The 27,595-nt window shown below is 33.3% G+C and overlaps 1 protein-coding gene across 1 annotated transcript in view; it reads right to left on the bottom strand.

Moving 5' to 3' along the window:
* LOC149794781 (poly [ADP-ribose] polymerase tankyrase-1-like) overlaps window positions 1-27,355 on the bottom strand; it is a 102,365-nt gene extending 75,010 nt beyond the window's left edge. Inside the window, exons 1-10 of the mRNA XM_089964430.1 lie at window positions 27,166-27,355; window positions 18,966-19,190; window positions 16,056-16,151; window positions 14,959-15,071; window positions 10,650-10,744; window positions 8,940-9,006; window positions 7,574-7,760; window positions 6,371-6,486; window positions 3,617-3,708; window positions 744-822 (exon numbers count right to left, since the gene is read on the bottom strand). Coding sequence (XP_089820556.1) covers window positions 744-822; window positions 3,617-3,708; window positions 6,371-6,486; window positions 7,574-7,760; window positions 8,940-9,006; window positions 10,650-10,744; window positions 14,959-15,071; window positions 16,056-16,151; window positions 18,966-19,190; window positions 27,166-27,349 — 1,254 coding nt within the window. The 5' untranslated portion in view covers window positions 27,350-27,355. The remainder of the gene's footprint in view (window positions 1-743; window positions 823-3,616; window positions 3,709-6,370; window positions 6,487-7,573; window positions 7,761-8,939; window positions 9,007-10,649; window positions 10,745-14,958; window positions 15,072-16,055; window positions 16,152-18,965; window positions 19,191-27,165) is intronic.
* Window positions 27,356-27,595: the final 240 nt, after the last annotated feature.

The raw sequence follows: 27,595 nt of genomic DNA, 5'->3' as shown, positions 1-27,595 counted from the left end.
TATTAGCCCATCTGGACAAAGTTTTGTGTTTTTGTTGGCTTACTGGTACTTTTAACATATTATTGGCTATATCACGCTCAGGAAATAGGATTGGTTTTAAGTCTGAGTGGGTATCAAACCTGGAATCATTAGATTACAAGTACAGTGCTCTACAAGCCGAGCCAATGAGGCTCCCTCAACAAATTATATACCACAGTACCTAGAAATTATGCTGTACCAGGCCAGTAACAGTGTGTACATGTCCATACAAGGCATTATCATCTCAGGAAAGGAGGGAGAATAATTTAAGACAACAATCATGTAAATAACAGATTCAGAAATAATTAGATTAAAATATGAAATGAGAGTTATTTTAAAAACACTTCTATAAGATGATTATCAGATATAATTGGAACAGGAAATGTATTCATGAAATGTCTAACCACAATGCCTGAAAAAATTATCTAAATTTAAATGGTTGGATGGATGATAACAACACACCCCTATCACACTCATGATGGAGTATCAAATACCATCTGACCTCATTAATCCAATTAAAACAATTTCTTTTATTACATATTTATGTGTTTAACAATGAAAGACTTACCTATGTTTTCTTCATGTATAAGCAAATGACAGAAAGCAAGCTAGAAAATATAATGATCTTTCAAAATTATCTCATTTGGGGGAATTATATTTTAAAATACAGAAACAGTCTTTTCATTCTGAATAATACATATATTCCATTTCAAAATGTCTGTTACCTTAGCTCCCTGTTTAAGAAGCACATCCATCACATCATAATGAGCTTTGTCAGCAGCAATATGCAGGGGAGCTAAACAGCTGGAAGCAAAAAAGAAAAACAAGATTATATGAGTTACCACTCTTTCTATGCAGCAGGTCTTGTGCTAGATCAGAGATCAACATCTTTAAAAAATTCAGACACATCCTGGAGGTGGTACCATTTGCAGAGCACTGAAACTTGGTCCTTAAATGCTGCTAACTCTTATAGAGTATATTAAAATTGATCTTAAAAAATAAAAAAAGGCTTAACTTCCTGTTTAAGCCTTTGACAAATTGATATAAAAGAAACCTGCAGCAAAGCACATTTCACACTTTTTTTAAATTATGAATATAGTTCTGGCACCATCTAATAAACATTCCTTCCCTTCCCCAATCCAAATCAATCATCTATAGCTGCTATCCTAGCAAATGAGTGGATAAAAAATTTCAGACCACAATACAGATCCACAAATTATTATCCAATCATGAACAAGTTTTGATGCGGTAAGGATGACATTAAAAATAAGTTCCTATTGAAACAATAATTGTGTTTAAAAATATAAAATATGAATATACACCTAAATACCTTCCTTCCCTTCTCATAATACAGGTCAAACATATCCCCCCACAATCCCTAACCCCGAGTAGATCAATTTATTCTGACCATGACACAAATCCAGAAAATCCTCTTCAATTATGTCCATAAGTTTAAATTGTTTCGGTCCACATGAAAATCCCTTTTTTTAAAACAATTAAAATGCATTTAATTTTGTAAAATTCAAATTATTAGCAACAATTATGAAACTTTGAAAAATGGCTCTAATGACAGGAAAAAGTATTCAAGTCTTCTTTGTATTCACGCAAACACACCAACCATATGTCACTTCTCTCAAGTGGTTTTGATTAATTGTGCCATCAAGATTTTTGTCAAATAAGTCAAAAAACTTTGTAAAATTAATTAAAAAAATTTAAAATTGTTGTAATGGCCTGAAAATCTAATAAAATTATCTACATAAGAAATCAGTGATACACACATGATCCAAATGGAGGGGAACACTGTGTCCCCCACTGTTCAAAATTTGGCAGACACATTATTTCAGATGGGCAATAGAAAATATGTGTGATAAAAATGAGATAATCTTATTGCTTCAAGTTCTGACACCTTAGCTTTCTGGTCAGCACAGTACTATCATATTTTTCTTGGCCGTTTACATTATTGCAATTATATTTTTTTATGTGCTCTAGTGTCTCATGTAAGCATTAACATTCTTGAATATCTGACCGACCTAAAATGAGCTGCACCATGGAATTATCTGTTCTGGATCTTGTTCTCATTTAACTTTAGTGCACAATCATTATCTTACTAGCATTTATTATAATCATTATCTTACTAGCATTTATTATAACAATCATTATCTTACTAGCATTTATTATAACAATCATTATCTTACTAGCATTTGTTACAACAATCATTATCTTACTATCATTTATTATAATCATTATCTTACTAGCATTTATTATAACAATCATTATCTTACTAGCATTTGTTATAACAATCATTATCTTACTAGCATTTATTATAACAATCATTATCTTACTAGCATTTATTATAACAATCATTATCTTTCTAGCATTTATTATAACAATCATTATCTTTCTAGCATTTATTATAGCAATCATTATCTTATTAGCATTTATTATAACAATCATTATCTTACTAGCATTTATTATAACAATCATTATCTTATTAGCATTTATTATAACAATCATTATCTTACTAGCATTTGTTATAACAATCATTATCTTACTAGCATTTATTATAACAATCATTATCTTACTAGCATTTATTATACCAATCATTATCTTTCTAGCATTTATTATAACAATCATTATCTTTCTAGCATTTATTATAGCAATCATTATCTTATTAGCATTTATTATAACAATCATTATCTTACTAGCATTTATTATAACAATCATTATCTTACTAGCATTTATTATAACAATCATTATCTTATTAGCATTTATTATAACAATCATTATCTTACTAGCATTTATTATAACAATCATTATCTTTCTAGCATTTATTATAACAATCATTATCTTACTAGCATTTATTATAACAATCATTATCTTACTAGCATTTATTATAACAATCATTATCTTACTAGCATTTATTATAACAATCATTATCTTACTAGCATTTATTATAACAATCATTATCTTACTAGCATTTATTATAACAATCATTACCTTACTAGCATTTATTATAATCATTATCTTACTAGCATTTATTATAACAATCATTATCTTCCTAGCATTTATTATAACAAATACTTGTTTCTTTATTGCCTTTTCTTTCCGTGCTATGATTGATTTTTTTCCATAAACTAATGGAGAAAATATCTGCATAAATTTAAACTATCTTCAATTTATTTGAACCTGGAAAAAGTGTTACACTAATGACTGCTGAATACTTTACGCTGTGACCATATTAATTCCTGAATATTTTCATTGCCATTGTTTTAAAAAGATATTCACTGCAATCTTACATGTCAAAGAACCTTTTGTGACTGGTTATTGTACTACCAACAAAGACATGAAGGCATATTTTCCTGATGAAAAAAAATGCACAAGGTCAAGATTTGGAAGGGATATACAACAAAAAACTACAGGAAACTCATGAACCCAAGTTCAAAAAGTGCAACACTGTGGATACAAATGTGCCAAGATTTCATTTGTATGTACTGAGTGGTTTTCATGCCATTCTTCTAACAAGTTTCTCTGGATGGATTGATGGACTGACATGATCAAAGCAAAATACAAAAGGGTTTCAAAATATAACAATACTTACTCTTTGTTTTTATCATTTAGATTTGCTCCTTTCCTAATAAGTGCCTCAACTACTTGTTTCCTCTTTGGAAATGGTGAGGCAGCAGCAGCGTGCTGTAAGAACATGACATTCTTTAGTATATTTACAACTAGATTTATAATTGTACAACACATATGCACCCAGTGCAACAAAAACTGAAAAAATGTAAAATATCTGAAAAATTAAAATAATTGCATGAAAGGTTATCAAGATATTAAAACAAATATGCCTACAAAATTGTATATGACTACCTTAAACTGTCTCAGTTTATTTGTGCTATCAAGGCTTTTAAGAAAAAAAGATTAAAAATCTAAATAGCTGGACAGTGTACAAAAACCTTAAAAACTGATGTAACGATTTGAAAATCTAACCAAACCTTCTATATATGGATGCAGAGAAAAACCCAAAACATTGTGCATTTTCAAATTATGAATGTCTTTTGAAGGGGCTTGTGCTCTACTGTGTGTAAAAATTGTGTAACAAATGTCTAGAAATTAATGAGAAGTTTCTTCCCACCTGCTCAGTACTGAAACATCCCAGTAATTTTTGAGAAATCCAAGATACCAAATGGGGGGTAAAAGTTTCCTTTTTACATGTAATAGTTAAAGATAAGTGAGCCTGAGCCTGATATAATCTTGCACTGTAAAGAAAAACCCACATGCTATGTTTAATCCATACATATCATTTTTTAAATTTATTTTATAGTTAACTGGTGTGATTCAAGGTATTAGAAAAGTCCACAAACTGGGTTTGATAAAAAAAACTCCATTTAAACTTTTGACTACAAAATCAATGTCAGAGTGCTATTAACTGATTACTGGAATGCAGCTAAATATAATGTCTAATTAAAACTGATTTGTATATGTACAAGTCCATGTTCATAACCTCAACTAAGTATGAAATTGCAACCTTGAATTATCTCCATGATCAAGTAGGTCAGGTTTTCTCATGTGTCTACAACTGGTATAGTTAATGTCCAAACAATTTTTATTTTGGACCAATTACCAATTACAGGAGGTAATTTAGCACACAAAACATGTCAATGCCACTAACTTTTCTTAAGAAGTTGTGATAAACAGATTATCATGATGGCCGCCATGTTGAAAGTCATATCAACAACAATTTCATTCATGACTTGCTACAAAATTATATATTTATATATATATTATATATATATATTATATATATATATATATATATATATATATATATATATAAATATATATATATATATATATATATATATATATATATATATATATAAAAATATATATATATATATATATATATATATATATATATATATATATATATATATATATATATATATATACTTATGCTGTTACAAACATCTTTTCAGAAAAAGTAAAACAGATTTTCAGGATTGACATTAAGAGAGACATTCTGAAGGTGAACTCTGCATCATTTTCACTAGTGAACTAAAACATGTCCAAAAAGACTGACAGGCAACAAATATCAAGCCATCATTAGCAGTGAACAACAGATGACAGGTGAGCAAGATGGATGGGCAACATATGTAATCAAGAGGGATAGACAACAGATGAAAGACAAAGATGGAATTGGAATCTACTGAGATGCATGGACAACAGATGGCAGATCATCAAGATGGATGAAAAGATGCTATCGAAGGGATGGAGAGAAGATGACAGATGAATGGAAAACATACCACTGAGAGGGATGGACAAGAGATGACAGATCAAGATGGGAAAATGCTACTGAGAGGGGTAGGCAACAGATGACAGATCATTAAAACAAGTAAAGGATCACAGACCATCACATGTGATGTTCTGGTATAAAAATACATTGGACTGTAAGATCTACACACTGTTTAAAAGAATTATTCTTTCCAAATTCTTCAGAATTTTGTAAATAAAATAAAGACAGGTTACTGACTTGCTATTTCAAATATGTCCCTATATTAGTTTGCTGTTCTTAATATAGGGCGCCAGGTGGGACTGTGGTATAATGTGCTTATCTTAGATCACTCACATTTCATTTCTGTCCACACGTGAGAGTCTTAGATCACTCACATTTCATTGCTGTCCACTCATGTGGGAGTCTTAGATCACTCACATTTCATTGTTGTCCACACATGTGGGAGTCTTAGATCACTCACATTTCATTGCTGTCCACATGTGGGAGTCTTAGATCACTCACATTTCATTGCTGTCCACACGTGGGAGTTTCAGCTTAGCCAATGTGGGTGTGTGAGAAAACCTGCCAGTAGCTTCCCGTGGCTTGATGGAATTTCCAGAGGTCTTCCTAGGCTCGTCATCAACCATGTATAACCTACCATATGCTGAAATATGACACTGAACTAACACAATCAAACTACACATAACAGAAACTTGCATGTCCATTATATATTTGCTATCATTTTGTACAGTGGATTGTGAACTAAATTTCACAAAGTCCAAGCAGTTTTGCTCATGCCTGAAGATGGCTTTCTGATTTCTGATGGGATCTGCTTGGTTCCAGTGAGATGGATTCCGAAGTGAATAACAATTATGTAAATATTCCAAAACATTTCCTTAACTATGATCACATAATTTATCCACTTCACCATCTGATGAGCTTGTTCAAATGTCAGAGAGTGAACATTCAAAATTATAAAATCTGCAAGAGAACTGAAAATCATATGAAGGCAATTACTGGATTAATTTATGTCATAACTGCAGGCTAAGACAATACCTCAGTCAGAAGTTAATGACTTACCAAAGCTGTGTCCCCTGTGTAAGGATGTTTAAAATTCACAACCTCCAGGTATTTCTTGACCCTTGCTATATCTGCTTGTCGGGCCCCTTCCAACAATGAATGACCTTTGAACTCATCTAGAAAACAGGTGAGAAAAAACACGATAAACAAAATAAGAAGCCATTATTCTTGTCACTGAGTTTAAACACAAACATGGGAATAAATAAGTCTTCAGTAAAAAGTTCTTTTATTCCAAATACCTATTTTCCCAAAACACAATTACGGCAGATCAAAATTATAATCATTAAATATGTAAATTCAGGAACCAAAGATAAAACTTTCTTTTTTATAAAATTCGAAGTGTCAAAGCCATCTCTTGTATTCTTCAAAAATATAGATTTTCAAAAATTAGCTGTTGTGGCTTTAGTATAGGATGTAAGATTGGCACCATTTTCATTTAAGACAAACTGAATGTCATCTGAAGATGTTCAAAACATCATACCAATAACCATCCATTCAGGATGAATAGTGGTCACAATATGTTTTAAGACAGCTATCATGACAGAGATATATCTGATAAATTGGCACCATTTGCATGTAGGACCAACTAGATATCATAAGGAGTCTCTTGTATAAATCCCTATGTCAATATGACCATAAATTCTGATATAAGAAGTCTCTTGTATAAATCCCCATGTAAATATGTTGTTGTTGTTGTAGGGTTTAATGCCATTTTTCAGCACAAGATAGGCTATACATGGTGGCCAGTATAATTGGTGGAGGAAGAACCCTGGAAAACCCGGGAAGAACCACCGACCCACGAAAAGCTGCTGGCAGGCTTTCTCACGTACCCATGTTAGCCGAGCCCGAGACTCGAACTCATGCAGATGGGTGAGATGGCAGTGATCTGTAACGGTGAGTGCTTTAGACAACTCAGCCACTCAGGGCCCCTCATGTAAATATGATTTTCAAGGACAGAACCATAGTGGCCATTTTGGCTCTAAGATCAGCATCATCTTCAGTGATAATCAAGAAGCAACAGTTATTTCTTATGCATCAAAAGTGAGATGTAATATATCAGAAATAATGAGATTATGAGCTAGGTCATTTTTTACCTTAATAATACATCCCTATTTAGGTGTGACAATTTTGCTCAAGTCAAAATCTCAAGTCTATACATCAACTACAGCATAATTTAGTAACAGTGAAGCCAAATCAACTTACAATGCAGTCTCTCTCCAAGTTCTCTTGATGGGGCAGCATCCAATGCACTCTTGGAGTGACAATTGACTAAGGTTGGATCTGCTCCATGGGAGAGGAGAAGGGAACAAACTTCAATACGAGACTTGGAAGCTGCCTCATGAAGTGGGGTAAACTGCCACAAGTCCATGGCATTAACATTAGCTCCAGCCTGCAAATATATAGCATTCCTAAGATTAAATTTAACATCTAATGTAATCAAGCAAATTTTCAGCTGACAAATGCAATATTGCACAACCCAGCAAAATGTTCAATACACAATGCAAACATCTATTTATCATGTGACGAACATGTACTTCTTTTTTTCTGGGTTTAATTTCTCAGCAAGATGATCTCAATGTTATTCGCATATATAAAATAACACCTTTTCTCTTGCTTGATGTCATATCACCTTGCCATCATCATGTGTATTACATATAAAACATACTGTATCAGGGTTCAAACAGAATTCTGAATGATAAATTCAAAGACCTTTCCCAAACTTTCAAAGACCACAAACTGAAATTTCCAAGAACTATTTTCACTAACTTTTTGTATACAAGTTATGTTATATGAGAAAAAAATGAATGCAAAATACTACAATATTGTTTAATGATGAAATGAAACTGAACGGGTCATCAAAAGAAAGAAACCGGGAAAACTCGACTACATCGGAATCTAACAACCTTGGACAATTTTATTTGTGATTATGGAAATAATTTTAAAAATTTGGGTTTATTTAAATTTTCAAAGACTTTTAAAGACCTCAGGGTAATCTGTTCGATTTTCCCAAACTTTCAAGGCCTTGAAAATGTTACCTCATTTTTCCCAAACCGTCAGTGACCTTCAAAAACCATATAAACCCTGTATATGGATTTAAGCAAATTCAGCTGACTGGAGAGGCCATTAAAATTCACAACAATAAAATCTTAAGTATTATCTGTAACCAATAGGAATGTGTCGGACTGTAGCCTTTACAAGAATGTGTTTGATTGAAGCCTTTAAGAATATATCTGACTGTAAGAATTCATCACAAAACATGGAAGATAAACCATTCCAAATAAATGTAAACATGAAGTGCAACAATATGAATCATAAAAATCAATCTATTTAAAGTAACCTTGTAAGACAAAGCAGTAATGACATAAAACAGAGATAAGTTTCATTGCCATATGTAAAAGGCACTTAAGGAAAATGGAGAAAATGGGTAAGAAAGATATCCGTAAGCTTGACCTCGGCAATAAAACACTGACTGTGATACATGAGATGCCAATAAACCGAGAAGTGTGCCGTGGTACAAGAAATAAAGTAAAACAAAACAAACATATTTGATAATTCAGAATTTACTCACCTTCAGCAACATCTCTGTAACTTCAAAATGCCCATAGGAACATGCATTGTGTAGTGGAACTAAGCCCCTGTAAGATGATAAAGCAACAGTTGACAAATAATAAAAATATGATCTGTTAGTTTTCATTGCGTCAATTATTAAAGGCAACTTGAGATTATATATAGGATACCATCTATCTGGTCAACTCAGTTAACAATTAGTAATTTTACATAAGCATCTATTTATAGATCAAATGCAATTTTATGTTCTTTAACACTTTACCTTCTGCAAGTATTTACTGCCCCGCCTACGAAGCCTGCCTTCTAGCAGCTGTTTGTAGGCTGAACCCCAGAATATCATAATGGCTGCCTGAGTGACAGCTTCTTGAGTTAGTGCACATGCTGTCTACATTTTCTATATCAATCTTGCCCATTGCAAACTATGTAATTTAATGAAAACTAATATTTTAAACACTTATCAAAGTTTTGTGCCACTCATTTCGACCAACAAGTCTGTATAATCCTATAATGTATATTAGACTACTTTTCTCACCACTATTTTGCACACCTGGAAAATTTCTTCAGTAAAAAAACTCTAAGAAATCTATCTCCCTTGCATTTTCATCTAATTAAATGTTGGCTCTGAATCTGCATTAAAGTCATATGTTTGCAATATCATCTAATACAATGCTTTAATACAAAACGGTTACATATGTTTCTGGGGTTTCCCAACCCTTGGCCAGAAATGCATGTATGAGCCAACAGGGGCAAAGAATATTATTAGCAGCCTGTATATGCATCTCTTAGGGTACAAGGCTATTTTTAGCAATACATATGTGTTAGCAGAAGGTAGAGTTAACACATTTCTTATCATACAATCAAAATGACCACAATGAATATCTATCTTTTGTATCTTGATTCATACCAAAATATGCATGATACATGTAGTTAGTGATAACACAAGAAAAACTATTAAATACTGCTGAAAATTTGAAAACACAAGAATGTTTTCTAGACTATAAAAACTGTAGTTCCTGTACAACTAATACCTGTGTATACATGCAGAATAGAAATAATCAGACACCATATCCATATCATTAATCTGTCTATGAACAAGTCTTTCATTGAAGATTATGAAGTCGCAATTCATTGTGTCACGTTGACAGATAACAACATGCTATTTATGAGCAATAACAACGTTCTAAAGATGGCCACCATGCCAGTCATACTGGATGCAAGATATTCATTTAGGCCCAAACCAGACATCATAAGATCTCATTTTGTGATAATCCCACATCAATATTTCCATACGTTCAAGTATTGATAATATTTTCAAGATAGGTATTGTGGTGACTACTGGATGTACCATAACACCATTTTCATTTAGTACCGACAAAAATTGATAGGAAATGTTCATATACCCATTCATCCATACAGAAGGAATAGCGATGAGAAGATCTGCAAAATACCCACTATGGAGGCCATATTGGATAACTGCCCTATTTAGAGTTTGTGTATGTTGCAAGTGGAGGGACAACAATAACATTACCATTTCTTGCCCATTTTCTTTAAATCACTCATGATAAAGTAGGAGATAATACTCAGTTAAACTGCTTTCACTGTGTTATGAAATTATTTTTGAAAATTAAATTGTCCACTAACTTTGCACAAATCATACTCAATAGAACTGTGTGTCTTAACAAAATCAGGATTAAGAAATAAGTTCTTTCACCCCTTGTCTTTGGCATGAACATCTGCTCCATGCTGCAACAAGAGCTGAACAATCCGGGTTCTGTTGTATCCAGCAGCCAGGTGCAAAGGTGTTGACTGAAAATAAAAGGATATAATTTTTAAGTGAGTATGTAAGCATATATCTAGAGTCTGTAAGTAAGTAAGATAGATAAGATACTTGAAGTGCATGGTATAAGTGTAACACTTTTTTGGGTGGTATGTACCACAGTCCTTTCTGACTGTACCAGTATGTCTGTAGTTTCCACCGGCAAGGAATGTATGGAAATTCCCAAGGAATCATGTTATAACTTTAATGATAATAGGTTTATTTTCATTTGTTTTGTTTTTTTACAAAATGGTTGGATCTGACACAAATTAATGATGACAAATCTAATTCTATTTGTGATCCTTTAATCATATCTTTAACACCTGTCATGTATGACAACACAGTGACCAAATGACCTGTGCAAAAATTTCAGACACAATCCAACTTTCAGATTTAAGAAAACAAAAAATATGTTTTAGGTATTTACTACCACATGTAAAATTGTTAAGTATATGTAATCCTTTATAAGTCTGCAAATCATCCTACAATTTTCAGGAGCGCACTTGTTTTCTTTCTGAACTATACAAAATTTCAAGTAAAGAAACTATTTTCTCATTTGAAGAGTAAACATGTTTAATATTTACTGGGCCTCTCTGTTAAATATCTTGCTCAGGTGGTTGCATACCACTCAAAGTTTCCATGCCTGTTATATCAACAGTGTAGCTACCAAATTGTATGCTACAGTATCAACCCTTCATATTTATCAATGGGCTCTCTAATAGAAGCACAATGTCTTTCACAGTATCAGCTATAGTGTAAGCTTAATCATTCCACTGCAATTACAGCTTTTTGATTGCAAATTATACAACTATTAACATACACTTAGCAAATTCATTTACTGTAAGGTACTGGCTATTTAACTATCAGGTGGGGGGAGGGACTAATTTTCTTTTGAGCTGAAATATTTTCTTTTCTTTTATAACAAGATAATTAATATTTTGTTCCTAATAATAATATGGATGTAATATGTTATTATTTTGTCCTAATAATAATATGGGTGTAATATGGTGTTATTGTGCTATAAATCAGAGCAAGATATTTTTCCCAGTTATTGACAGACAGAATTAAAGAAGTTTCAGACTCCTGCCCCAGAACATTGAATTGATGATCCCTAATACATACCAAGCTACAAATCACAGTATGTTGAGAAATACCCCTGTATGCTGCAGTACAAATTTTGGGCTGTACCCAGTTCTGTAAGATACTGAAGTAGTAATTGCAGTAGAAATGCTGAGTAGCAAGTAGCTGATTGGCCAATTGTTTTGTGCTTTTGCTTTCTAGTAGAAGATTTGATGCAAGGACAATAAATGGGAGAGAACTCTGAATGATAAGTGGTCAAATACAGATTCAAAACTATTCCATCTTTTGTTACAGAAAAATAGGTAAATTTTGATTTTTATAACAAATAAAAGTATTTATTTTCAGGGCAATTATTTAGAATTTTTGTGAGCTGTTTCAAACAAATGACAAAAAAAAGATACAACTTGTGAAGATATTGTGCAAACATATTATCAAGTACAGTGCTGGGACTTACCAAATTCAAATGTTGCCACTAAAAACCTTTCTTATGCACCGTTTTATTTAAGATAATTCTTTTAAAGCATTTCCAAATTTATGATGTTCAAAATAGTTATTTTTGTCATATTTCAATGTCAGACTGCTAAAATCCCAATGAATACTATTAAAACATTGCTGAGAATTAAAATTCTTCTTATTTTACTTCAACTATCATTGTATAAAATCCAACTTTTCACCATATTTTTTAATGCATGAATTTTTTAATGGGAATTTTATAGATAGCAATTTCTGGCATTTCTTAACATCAAACTGGCACCAAACTGACAAGGCAGAAAACATATTTTTACTAACCTTCCACCTTTATCTCTCCAGGTAAAATTAACAGTTATTGTGTTACTCTGTAATGTAATGGACTATACAGAAGCAAAATGGAACAGGGGAATGCAGTGGAATCAATTTAAGACAGTGGTCTTAGCTTTATCATCATGTTTAGGCAAAATGGCTCCAGTTTGACTATTTCACTCATATTCCTTAGCAGGAACACTGCATCCACATTAATCCCCCAATAATAATACATGTAACTTTGAATCAAAGTGTAATCTTTTGATATAGAAAATTGAAGATCAGACAAGACCATTATTAGGAGTTCACAGAATAGACCAATTAAGTTCCTTGATACAAATAATGCCTGCTTGTCCTCGACACCAATTATTTTTCCAAAATGACTCAAGTAAAGAAATGCATCAAATCATCTTTTACAAGTTCTCATTTGGGTCATATTACTTTCAGTAAATATATGTAATCATACATTCACTGATAAACCCATCCTAACACTGAAGCGATGTAAATGTTTATAAAATCCCATTTTCTACTTAAAGTGAGCAATTCAAACAAGTTCTATCCAAAAGAAAACAAAATATTAATCAATACTGTGGCATTAAGAACAGATTTATTTCTGAAAGAGTAAGGGTACTGGCCACTAAGTCTGTCATGTTTACAAAACTTATTAACATTTTTACAATCATCGGAACTTCAAACAATTCCATTTAAAGATGATAAATCTGGCTGCATGCCAGACGTGGCAATGTGAGTTGTTTCAATATTAGTCTTGACAAGACAGTAAAGTGTTCTCAGTTAAGTCTGAAATTAAATTTTTTATACAGTAATACAAATTACTAGAAAATAGTATTTACCAGTTTACTTAAGCGACCACTTACTTTGATTGAACAAGACCTGTATAAGTATGGGGAAGAAAGGTGTATTATGGAGTAAGGACTGATTCCTAGGTTCTAATTATTCCATAAATTAAATTACTGTTAACGAGGTTAAAAGTAGTAATAGAACTCAAACACAATTTCAATCTGTCCTGGTACATACATTTGCTTGACAAGGTTGTAGATAAAGACCAAAAGGTACAAAATTTATATCTGAAAACTGTAAAGCAAAAGTTAAGCATACCACAATTTTACCTCACAGACTAAATGCAAAAACATGCAAAGACAATTTCCTAGAATTTACAAGTGAATAATTACAGACATAAAAATCTTATTTAGATCATTCATGGAGAGTACTGATATAGACAAATCAGTTAGCAATAACACCTATGCAAAACTAACCTGTACCGCAAAACGTTTTTTTAGTTGTTACCAGTCAAGTCAATTGTTTATTTCTCCTGCCAAGCAATGGAGTTCACCTCAAACTGTCCTTACTTATCTTGGCACTTTATACAAGAGGCATTTAACAAGGCACAACAAATTTTGAATGCAGCTGCGTGGTAGATCACACATACACGACATGTTATTCTGGATGAATACATTTCTGCCTGAAACCACATGCAGACATTTAAAAGACTTGTATGCATGTCATGGATGGTTAATTATACTGGTGCTATGCCAAATGTAGAATACAATGTAGTGTTTGGGTTACATTTAACTTCATGCTTGCCATGGGCATAAACAGCTGTGGCACACTTTCAGACAGGAAATCATGTGCCATGCTTACTTTCAGCCATTTTACTTAAGACTAGGTGTTACAGTATGTCTTTTGTCATGCACTTTATTTATCGTTTAAACAAATGCAGGTTTTGTAAACCTTTTCTAGGGATAAAATAAAACGATCTCATAGGTGTATACATGACAGCCTTATGTGCCTTAATGTCGAAGCAGGTCAATGAACATTGCAGAGAAAAGATTATCAAAAGAAACATAAAAAGGTATTTACTCAAACACAAATCCCCTGTCAAGCGGGCACATTTAGAGTAACCAATAATATACAGAGTGGTACAGACAAAAATACTGGAGTCATTCAAGTTATGTCACTACTTGAGATGTGGTTTAGCTATGGAGACTCATTAGAGTGTGACCAAAGTTTGGTATGGCTGAATTAGTTTTGATGAAATGTATCTGCATGCATATTTCATAGACCAAACTCAATTTTGGTACATATTTCTTTTATAAAAATTGGAAATTCCTACTTGAAATATGGAACAATAATACAACTTTTTTTCATAAAATAAAGGATAATTATTGAACAAAAAAAGTGTTTTTCCAATGTGATAGAAGCAAAACATACATTTCATTTTAAAGAACGTAGCGTGGCTGCTGTAGGTTTTTACCTTTCTGTCATCTATAGCAGGTCTTTCAACACAGCATTACTGTTTTAAGAACAAAATGGTTACATGACTCACCTTTCTGCCATCGCTAGCATGGCAGTTGACATTAAGTGGTGTCAGTAAGGACATCATTTTTTCCTCATTCCCACTTCTGGCTGCCTCCAACAACTCATCCTTCTTATACTCCCCTTAAATGATGTTATAAAATAATGTTTGTATACTGGAATATGATGTGGACATAACATGAAATTCTGTGACCCGATCTAAAGGAAAGACAATATTTTATGCAAGATCCCAATCGAACTGATAATAACTTCTTTATTATATCACCAAGACTAACAATCAAAGTAAAATAATAAAAAAATTTATTTTTAACAGGTGGGTTTGTTCATTTTCTTTCTTCAAGAGAAATTAAGAAATTCGGACTTATTGGTCTCATATAGGTCATTCATATCCACTTTCTTGACAGCGATGTTGCTCAACTGTGAAGCACATTCAGCACGTAATTTTAACTTAGGAAAAATAGATGATAAGACAGAAGTGACACAACTGATCCTGATAAAAGTTTATTCAGGAAAAATTAAATATACAAACTCTTTAAAAAATCTTGTTGATTGACAAAACAATTAGTTCATTAAAAGATCAGATATTTGACCCCTTGATATGTCATCCTCAGAATGCCCCAAACAATAATCAATGACAATTTTTTTCAAACATGAACTGACCATTACATTGACATAAAATATTTTAATGTCACAATATCTAAACATATATGTATTTTATATATCACAACAAATTTATTTTCAATGTCTGGTGACAGTTTATTGCCAACAACATCTGACTTAAAAACTTTCACCATTTACACCTAAAATGTAATCGTTTGTTTAGTGACCTTGACCTTCAATTTCTCTGATGCAATCTTTGTATGATAAATGGTGCAAACAGAAATAGATACTGACCATTCAAAAACTTTAACATAAATCTGATGATGAATGGACTGACAGTTATTGCGAGTACAATATTTTGGCATTGGCAACATTTTATCACCAGCAAGATACTTAATAACGTACATCTTTTAGCCATAAGTTATTCTTGTTACAGCACTTGACAAAACATGCTACTGCATCCTTAATGTTATATGAATCACCAATATATATTGTGTAATAACTTACCTGTAAGCACTCCTTTCGCTGATGGATCTGCCAGGTCAAGAGCCGTCTTACTGTCTGTGTTCCTTATGTTTGGGTCAGCGCTATGTTGAAGTAACACTGAAGAAACAAGAGTATTATTGGGGTTACATGGCACTACACTGGACTGTTCCCACTCACTCTGCAATAAAGTCTCCTGATCTGTCCAATCTATTTGATCAATAGACCCAAAGCTTGACTGCTCAAAGTCTGTGGCATCAAGGAAAGACTGCCTATCCATAGATGGATGAATACTGGACAAGTCCCACTCAGTAGGAGCAGGGTTGGCGTATATGCTGGATACACCCCAATTATGTGAATGAAGTGGCATTTCAGGAAAATTGCAAGCATCAGACTCATCTGACAAAACATCAACATCAATTGAAGATACATCCCAGTTTGGGTTAGCTCGAAAAAATTGCTTTTTACGACCAGTGGATGTTGGATTTTTTCCACCTGCATGTCCATCTTTATAACTACGATGGACAGGAGTGCAGGGTACATTCATACGTTCTGATATGCGTGCCTCAGTAGCTTTGTTTCCTAAATATCTTGAGCAACATCTGTCTACATCTTTGGAATCCCGACCAGTGTAGGTATCACCGTATTTTGGCAGATATTCATCTTCAGAATACTGACTAGATGGGGAAACATTTAACACAGATCTAGGTTGGGATGGCACAGATTTGTGGCCCAACTGATTTTCAAACTGAATGGATGTTTTATGCTGTTTGCATGTCTTCTTACATGCATTTTTTTTCCTGTCACCTGGTCTAAAATGCGACTGTTTTGACTGTGCGCGCAAATGAGGAGTTCCAAATGAGACAGAGTAGGATACACTCCATTCAGATGTGTCCTCTTGTCCATCTCCTGTGCAAATGTTGTAAGCTTCTCGTTCCCGGCAACTGCTTCCAACACCTTCTGGTCTCTTTCTCATTGCTGTCTTGTGAACACATTTACTCTTTCAAACCACAATTTACTGATCCTAACTTTTGCCAAGAATTTAAATTTTAAAACGATTTTTACAATATTTACACAAAAAGAAATATAAGGAATGTAAAAGTAAATATCAAGAATGGAATAAATTAACTGCAGTATGGTAATCAATGTAGTAGTAAAATGTGATTTTTTAAAAAATATATGCAGTCTCTGTCAATAATGAACTGAGTTTAGGAGTAAAAAATCTTGGCTAACATTAAAGGTCCAACTATGGAATATAGTTTCTTGATTTTTATGATTTTTAGCTCCAGTGCAACAGAACACTAATAGTGAATAAAATAGTCCAATTTCTTTCCTTATAAATCCATGCAAGCAAATGATAGAACAAATCATATCTTTCACAAATACTCTATGTCTTTCTTTGATCAAAGTACACAACAAATACCACTTTTATAAGAAAAAAGACCAACTAAAAAAAAGCTTGGTAATTTCCTCTCTTTAAAGTAGCATCCTGCACAGAAACACATTCATTTCACTGCACTGACACTTTCAAATGATGACTTTTTCACTAACATGTCAGCTAACAAAATACTTGCTTAATACAGGAAGACAAATATATTGTACTTATCACCTGAGGCAACATTTCTAATGCTTGTCTCCTGTTTCTATTGTAAAGATCTTTATCACACCAAAGACCTATATGGCAGGACCTGAATTGAGCCCCAAGGGTTCTAAGCTTTGTGAGTTATTCTCATGACACTTTCAGTGCTTGGGGATTAGCATACATACACCTGGAAACTCCACTGTGAACATGAGTAGAACTTGGTTTTCACTAATATGGTTCCACTGATTTAACACTATCCAGCTCATCAAGTAGTTAGTGAGTGTTTCATGGCAGCCCACACGCTTGCTTGGGGCTCAATCATCCATGACCAATTAGAATATCTTGACAACACCAGCTGAGCTGTTAAGACCAGCCTGTTTTCTTGTAACATTAACTTAGCACACTACTCCATTCAGAGAATGTTACCTCTCAATATGGACTGTTACAGCCACTTGACAATATCCATTATGGCCTAATTTGAGAGCAATCAAAAACCATAACCGAGAATTTTAAAGGTTTCACAAAGAAAACTCAGAATGGGTAAAATTAAAATTATTATTCTTAATGGGAGCTGCTTATACAAGTTTCATAATAAAATTCCCCCATTCCCTTCAAGCCAAACTTGTAATGCACGCCTTTGTCTTGTTAGCTTTTCAGAACAAAATAATAATAATTTAAAACATCTATTACTGCGGGTGAATGCCTCTAATCCCCTTAGAGGAAGTTAAGCAACAGTTCAGCCATTGCATCTTTTTAAATATTTTACTGTTCACCTGTTTGCAGTGTGATACATCCTGTGATCGTAGTGTTCTAACTGAAAACATCTTAGATATTCAAGAAGACTGCAGTTCCTATAAAAGAATTAAGAGGACTTCCTCTTTGCTTTGTTTGCAACATCTTTACATTTTATCTTTGGTTTGAGGAGTTTGCCTTCCTGGAAATTTTACATCTTTATATTTTATCTTTTGTCTCAAAGCGGATATTTTTACTTTTGGTTTGAGGGGTTTGTCTTCCTGGAAATTTTAGCATGGTGTTTGAATCTACAACTAGATTTTACTCTGCACTATATAGCCTATATATATATATATATATATATATATATATATATATACACACACACACACACACACGGAGTCCTAAATCTCCCTCAAGAGTTGTTAATTCAATGAAAGACACACACAATCTCACATTATCTTAGTCAATTGACATTTTATCATTATTGGTAAATAGTTTCCTACCTCAATTTAAAACCTGAATAATAAAAGTCTTCAAAGGATGAATGTGAAGAAATGTAAATTTCATAGTCTGCTGCATCCACTTATATTAGTGGAGAAAAAAAAGTTGGAACTTACCGATACACACATCTATCTTCCCTTTAATGGCAGCTTCATGCAGGGGGGTATAGTTCCAGTTGTCACGGGCATTGGCATCTGCTCCATGCCTCAGTAAAAGCTGTACCACCTCTGCATGTCCAAAGGAGCATGCATTGTGCAGTGGTATCAGCCCTCCATCATCCCTGGCATGCACACTTGCACCACATTCCAAGAGATGTTCAACAACATCTTTACGACCAAAACCTACAAAGAGAACAAACAAAAATGCATAATATTTACACCTGTATTTAGAGACCATTCAGGGGACTGGCAAAAAAACAGTTCTTACCAACAGGTAAAAATTACTGATTGATGTATGAGCATAGCATTGACCTATATAAAGTATAAGCTGATGCGATAGTACAAAGTAATTTCACACAGTGAATAGTTTTAAAAAATGGGGGGGGGGCATGATGAAGTTGAGTGAACCGTACCAATGTATGAATGTTGTGGTACATGTAAAATTTATGTTTAATATGCATAGTTTACCCATTTTCAAACAAAGAATCTATTAGAGTGGAAGTTGTTGACAAGAAATTCAAACTGACTGGTGAAATGTACTCTTTACAAAAAAACTGTTGTGCAAAATCAGAAAATATAACACAAATTGCAGAACTATATTTGGTCATGTATATGTACTTTGTCAGTAAGTGTTTGTTCTAAATGTAAAAAAGATTGTAACATAAATATTCATTCTGAAATATTTTACAGGTTTTTTTTAAACCACTTTTTCACCATTATAAATGTAAATTGTGCACACTAGTTGCAAAGTATGAAAATTGTTCTCACTCTCAACACTGGTTTGTTTGTACCACTTACAAAAATTACTAGAGACAAAGATTTTGTCAGTCAGATTATAAAATCAAGTGAAATCAACAAAAACTCAAAATTTACATAAACTGAAACCATTTTGTGAAAGGGAAAACAGTTCAATCAGCCTACAAGAGAAAGGAAGCGGAAGTAATGCATTACTACTTTTACTAACAGGAGTTAAAGCGTCTTTGCTAGTCAAGGTTCCAATATGATAATTGTATCTATGCCATGGCAGATTAAACAGATGTACTGGTGATTTGTCCAAGCAACATCTATTGGATTTCATGAATTGCCTCCCTCAGTATGTAATGCCAACCAACAAAAAGTGTGGTGCATTGTACATCAGCCAAAGATGGAAGGGGGCAATTGACCTAAAAAGGATACTTTGCAAGTTTAACATCGAAAGTATGACTATGTACCAAAGGGAAGCCATTACAGATATATTTGAGTGAAATGTATTTGTGCAAACAGGGACTGACACTAGAAACTTGCTTATTTATCTGTCCATTTAAGTTGTGTTCTTCCCTTGACTCAATCATGTAAGAACAGTTTTCAAATTTTGAACAACTTAATTTTGATTGGATGCATTGAATGAGTATGAATTGAAGGAGTATGATCTATTCGATGAATTGAATGAGTATGATCTATTGTATGCATTGGATGAATTGAATGAGTATGATCTATTGTATGCATTGGATGAATTGAAAGAGTATGATCTATTGTATGAATTGAATGAGTATGATCTGTTGGATGAATTGAAGGAGTATGATCTATTCGATGAATTGAATGAGTATGATCTATTGTATGCATTGGATGAATTGAATGAGTATGATCTATTGTATGCATTGGATGAATTGAATGAGTATGATCTGTTTTATACATCAGATGAATTGAATGAGTATGATCTGTTTTATACATCAAAAATGAATTGAATGAGTATGATCTGTTTTATGCATCAAATGAATTAAATGAGCATGATCTGTTTTATACATCAAAAATGAATTGAATGAGTATGATCAGTTTTATACATCGGATGAATTGGAAGAGTATGATCTGTTTTATACATTGAATGAATTGAATGAGTATAATCTGTTTTATACATCAGATGCATTGAATGAATACGATCTGTTGTATACATTGATTTGTTGTTGTTGTTGTAGGGTTTAACGCCATTTTTCAGCACACGATATACATGGCGGCCAGTATTAATGGTGGAGGAAGAACCCGGAAAGAACCACCGACCCACGAGAAGCTACTGGCAAGCTTTCTCACATACCCACATTGGGTGAATCCGAGACTCGAACCCACGCAGACAGAGGTGAGATGGCAGTGATCCGTAACGGAGAGTGCTTTAGACCACTCGGCCACTCGGGGCCCCCTGTATACATTGAATGAACTAAATGAGTATTGTTACATATATTTGATTTAATTTATATTTGAGTTGATTTGATTTGATTGATTGTGGGTTTTGTAATATTTTTATTTTCTTTACATGTCAATGTAATGTGGTTTTGTTTGCTAGGAATTTGATATTTTCCAGACAATTCAATTTGATCTGAATCTTTCCATAAATATCTAATAATAGAAAAACTGTTTCTATTTATGACTTAGTTCCTGGCCTTGACTGAGGGTCAAGTAAACAACTTTTATTTTCGGAGAAAAATGATTGGTTCTTATCAGGGACATACTGGAGCTCTGTGATTTTATATGTAAACATGATCACGTGATCCTCTAGTTTGCAATTAGGCATTTTCAAAATTGCAAAATACTTAGTATTAATAGTGATGTTTAGAGAGAGAGAGATCTGAGAGTTTTTTGGGCTTTCAAAATTTAATGTCAAGTTTTCTTCTGTTGTGACTAATACTAACTTTTTGAGTTAAATGTTAATGTTTCTTCAGATTATTTGTACTGTAAAAGATTAATTCGTTTCTCTGGAAATATTATTGTATTCATACAGAATTCTTGAACAAGGACATTTCTTACAAATTTTATTTGGATTTCCAAAACAGGAGGATTAATTATTGTGTTTCTCAAAGGAACTATAGACTTCAGCATAGTACAGCTTACGTCATCGCCTTACATCTTGGATTCTTAGTTGGTACTCGAACTTGAAATCACTAGAACATTTTATTATTAGGACTTCTAAAATATTATTCGTGGATTATTTTTGGATTTGATTCTTAAACCGTAAGTTCATATTTTTTCATTTTTACAATATTTTTCTTGAGAAATAAATTATTTATTATATTTTTCAAAGCTTGTTGTTTTAACACTTTCTTGTGTTACTGTTTATTTGAGCCTAAACACGCAACATGAGAATATGATCTATTGTATACATTGACTGAATAAAATGAGTATGATCTGTTGTATACATTGAATGAATTAAATGAGTATGATCTGTTGAGTACATTGAATGGATTAAATGAGTATGATTTGTTGAGTACATTGAATGGATTGCATGAGTATGATTTGTTGTGTACATTGAATGGATTAAATGAATATGATCAGTTGTATACATTGAATGAGTATGATGAGTTGTGTACAGATCATACTCATTCAATTCATACAATAGATCATACTCATTCAATTCATACAATAGATCATACTCTTTCAATTCATCCAACAGATCATACTCATTCAATTCATACAATAGATCATACTCTTTCAATTCATCCAACAGATCATACTCATTCAATTCATACAATAGATCATACTCATTCAATTCATACAATAGATCATACTCATTCAATTCGTCCAATGCAAGCAATAGATCATAATCGTTTACGTTTATAAATTGTGCACAAGAGATCATACCCATTCATCCAAAGTGCTCTACATGTCATCCCATTTAATTTATGCAATGTACTAAATGTTGTTGCAGATTATGCTACCACAGCTGTATAATCCAACTGATTATAACTTGATTTTAAACATAATACAGTACTACTATGGCCCCCATAACCAAAATCCTACTAATGTTTAACAAGACTGTTTTTATAATAAAAAAAAACCACTTAATTTACACAAAACTGACAAAGAAAATATTCCAGGACATAATGCAAAAGCCCTGACTACTTGGACTCTATAGATCCACTGCTAAACTCAATATGCAGTCATATTTTCTTAAACTGCATCAGTTTTTTGTGGGTTTTGTTCAAGTTTTGATTGGGAATTTCTTTTACATTGAAATTGTGGAAAATGGACAAATTTTGGCTAAAGGAACACTGGCTGTCTGCATACTAACTAGGCCTGACATCTACTGATATTTGGCCAGTTTAAAAATGACCATTCAAATTCCAAGAGAGAGCCCAATTAACCTGACTGGACCCAATAATGTACAGTTCACCAGTATTAAAAATTGAGCTACATACAAGCATTAGATCAGTCATTGCTCCCTGTCAAGTGATGCAGTCCTTCTTTCAACAAGGGCAATCAAATCTAAAAAATGATTCGCAATTATTGATATTGAAGACAAAGAAAAAAGCTCCCCCCTCATCTGGCATTAGGGATTAACTCTTACAAATAATGTGATCAAACACTACAATGGAGGTTAGTGACAAGTACTTTAGTCTAGTTTACAGCCCTCTATCATATTACATTACATGCATGACCTGTAAAATAGGAAACCAGATACCAGCCCTGAATGGGGGGGGGGGGTAGAGTGGTCTTTACTTTTTAAGTTAGATCAGTTATAACTGTTCTTTCATGATAAATTCATTCATAGTACATGTAGTGTTATTTTGCGACAATCTGTGGGTGCCTTAGACTGGTCTACAGTTTATAATATATGATACATGTATCACCTGTAAAATTTAAGAAACCAGTAGCCTAATTTTGTTTTTTGTTTGTAACAGTCTTTACTTTCCTCTAAAGTGGTAATGTTTACAATAAAAGGTAATGCTGTTTGTCTCCATTCTTGCCATACGTTTATTTTATAGCAGTGTTATTAAAAAGAATCTGCACCTTGCAACAGACCCTCATAAGCAGTCATGGTTACAAAGGATTAAACCAAGGTCGTGGCATTTATCTCTTTTGGATGCAATTGTTCATAGCAACAATGAAATGCATGTGGTCACTCATGAAAATTCATTTGCATTATAAAATCAATCTGTGCATTACAATTATGCCATATATGACAGGTGTTCACTCATAGCAAAGGTTGCTCAAAAAGGTGTAACTGCATCCATATGTTTATGCGGAAAGACATGTGGATGTGAAGTACAGAACTTCCTCGTCAACTTGCGCCCTGATAACTCGCGAACCTGCTTCAAATGCAGCATCAGGCATGGATCCCACTTTTTAAACCAGAAAATACCCAAACAATGATTCCTATTTGTTGAACTTGGACAAAATCAAGATCAAAATTAGTAATGGAAACATATATCACTCATCTTAAATATATTAAGAAAGTGCTTTCACTGATTTTATTCCAAAACACAAATTGTTGTTTACATATTGATAATTGAAGTTTCAAAACACAAACTATATTTTCTCACTCAAAAGATAACTTTTTGCCTGGGGGCTTACATCCTCAGTTACTTGGGTAGGTTGAGGGAGTATTTCAAAAACCATTAAGTATTTGACTCAATGTATGTCCAAAAAAGAAGAAAAAAATCACAGGGCAAAGCCATTTTTGCATTCCTAAAAAAATTGGTAATGTTCACATTTTTTCAGCAACTTAGTCACAAACTTCACCTGGTAGTGTTATCCTTCTTGAATACAGTGTGCCAGGCAGGCATACAGACACTGAACATGTACAAAAGCTGGACATATATTCAGATCAGTAAAGAATGGAAATTGCATTGTTTAAAAATAACTACTTAATTCATTTATTAAAACTCAAACATATAGCTATGCTTTTGTATTGAATCTGATGTTTCTCACAACAGCTCAGCAACTCTAACCTGTTTCTAATCATGTCAGACCTGGCTCCCTCAGAGGGTGACAGGTCCTGCACCCACCCATCAATACTATTTTTATACCCTGCTAAGTAACAAAGAAATGTTCTGTCAAATTGGGTTGATAATTATCTATGGCTTGAATTCACTGACTCTGAAAGGCATTTAGCAGTTACTGCAAACAATATCCCAAATAAGCAATGGTTGAAAATTCAGCTATTTTATTTGTCAAAGGAACTGACAAATTCTGATCTAATGAAGCAAGTCCCATGACAGTTTTGGACCTCATAAAACCTGTACAGCACCACATATGCATAACATGAGTCAGCAAGAAAAGAAAGTCCCTGAAGTTAGACTTGCTAACACTCCACCAGGAAAAGCAATACACTTTAATCTAATATGGAAAACCATTTTTTAAATATGGAAATGCTGTGTAGAGGAACAGTCTTAAACTTGGTGCTAATTACAACAATAGACATGGGGCAAGAGACTTTGTGCTATCAATTTTTAGGATTGGGGACATTTTAGGAAAGGTCTGATTTCAATTAAATTCCTTTCCATTCTTGCTGACCGACGAAATGTGAATATCAGAGCAAGAAATGTGTGTGTATATATATATATATATATATATATATATATATATATATATATATATATACATACACACACACACACACACACAGATGTTTAAAACAATTACAAAATTATATCCTTGAAGAGTTTTTTGGTGCATTTTTGGGTTTATTGTGACTTTTCAACACATGATAGGCTATAAATGGCATCCAGGATAAATGGTGGTAAATAAACCCGGTAAAATGTGCCCTGTAATAACCACCAGCCCACAGGAAGCTACTGGCAAGCTTTCTCACATACCCTCAATGGCCAAGCAATTGACTCCAACCCCCAAAGACAGTTGAGATGGCAGTAATCAATAAAGCACTTTATACCACTCTGCCACATGACCCACCCCTTCTGAAGAAATAAATATGTTGTACACTGTTTACTTTGCTTTTATTATCAATAAAAAATATGTACATGTCGTCTAACCTCAGAAAGAGAAAAAATTCTGGGGAAAGCAAAAATGCAGGTGAAACAAGCTGAATAAAAGATCTGATCAGCCCTGGTATTACTAAACATCTCATTAATTTTATTTACTCCAACCCAACACACAGTCATATAATTTCTTATCATCTCTGCGATAATGTTGTTTGGTACATAATGCAATCTGTGGTTATGGACTCAGTCTACCAAATCATAATTCAGGAGAACTGTACCTTGCAAATTTGTGCTTAATATGAGATGTACTTTGAGTCAGGCAAGTAGATTTATAATCCACGGACAAATGAACAGTGGCTACTAAAGTATTCCAAATTAATCACCTTGAGAAAATGCTGAAATGCAATTGTGGTCAAGAAATGGTTAAGTCAGTTAAAAGATAACGGAGACTCTATAAGAAAACTAAGCCACGTATTTGCTTTCATCAACATTATTATGCTTTATCTGTTTTGTTAATGAAACATTCACAAGTTTAATTTACTTCATAATTCCTCTGCTACCATTGCATTTCAATCAACTGACATGTATGTGAATTCAACTTGAAAACCCACCCACTTGCATCAGAATTTGATTCCAAAAGTTAAAAGATATCAGAAAAAGTATTGTTTAACTAAAGCAATTATAATTTAATTTGCAGCAAAGTCCAAATATCTGCTGCCAAGTGAGAGTCAATCCTGAAAATCTGGCCTATAGTTCCCGTTAGTCAACCAAGAAACACACTGCACAATGCCACGATGTCGACCCAAACAAAGTAATTATCTGAGTAGACACCTTACAAAGTAGGACAAGATGCATAGAGCATTTCGTTCAAGTTGTTTCATAGTAAAAGTCACATAGGTCATATATGCATTCAGTATCAAGTCATTATTTACATGCCCCCCCAAAACATGACTACACTAATCTTGCAATCTACATGTCCATGACAGAGGTTAAACAGTCACATGATATCAAAAATGAACCCTCTTTTCAATGTTGTTGTAAAAAAAAATCTAAAATAAGGGTCAGAGGAAACTCAGGGTGTACCTGGCCACCTTTGTAAACATCCCTAGTGAACCTGAGAGTTTCTTCGTGACAGCTAATGTGCTGAGCATTAAATAATCAGGACTGAATGTACTTTGGTTAAACTATATTATTATTAACTTTTTGAACAACAAATTAATTTTTAATTTAAGATAGTAAATGTCCACTATGATATTATACTACAGAAGTCTCGATAAAATTATGCATTTTTAACAATTCTTCTATTGTTTTATAAGCTCTACAGAGCGTGAGTCGAAGTCATGTACCAATATTAATACTTTAAATATCTTTTACATGCACAATGATTAGCTAAAATAGTGAAAATTACCACTAGATAACCTAATGATTTGTGACTTGTCACACGTCAAAGAAATCAAAACAAAACCCCTCACCTGCAGCGAAATGGAGAGGCGAAGATTTTCTTCCAGCTGTATCTTTAGCGTTCACATTATGTGGATTAACAAGCTTTTTTACTTTATTCAAATCTCCGTTTCTGCATGCTTCAAATAAATCTCTACCCGGATCGTTCTGGGACGGAGAATTTTGTTCCAGCAAAGCGCGACGGCTCGTCGCCATTTTGATTTCTAAATTCACGTCTACATCACGCAAATAACGTGGTTTGCATCGAAAGCTTCCAGGCTGGTTTCCTAGCAGTATTTAGTAACTATATCCGCTCATGCGCTACCTCGTCTAGTGGGTACTGTGAGGCATCATTTTATAAAGTCAATAACAGCGTGATTTTAGTTAATGATGGGAAATTGTTGCTATTTAGAAATAAGAAAAACATATGATCTCTTTGTGCCGCGCTTTTCTTCTTTTTTC

The sequence above is a fragment of the Sinohyriopsis cumingii genome, chromosome 7 (genome assembly GCF_028554795.1).
Source record: "Sinohyriopsis cumingii isolate HCF-2022 chromosome 7, ASM2855479v2, whole genome shotgun sequence".
Lineage (NCBI taxonomy): Eukaryota > Metazoa > Mollusca > Bivalvia > Unionida > Unionidae > Sinohyriopsis > Sinohyriopsis cumingii.
This window is presented reverse-complemented; position numbering and strand designations above follow the sequence as displayed.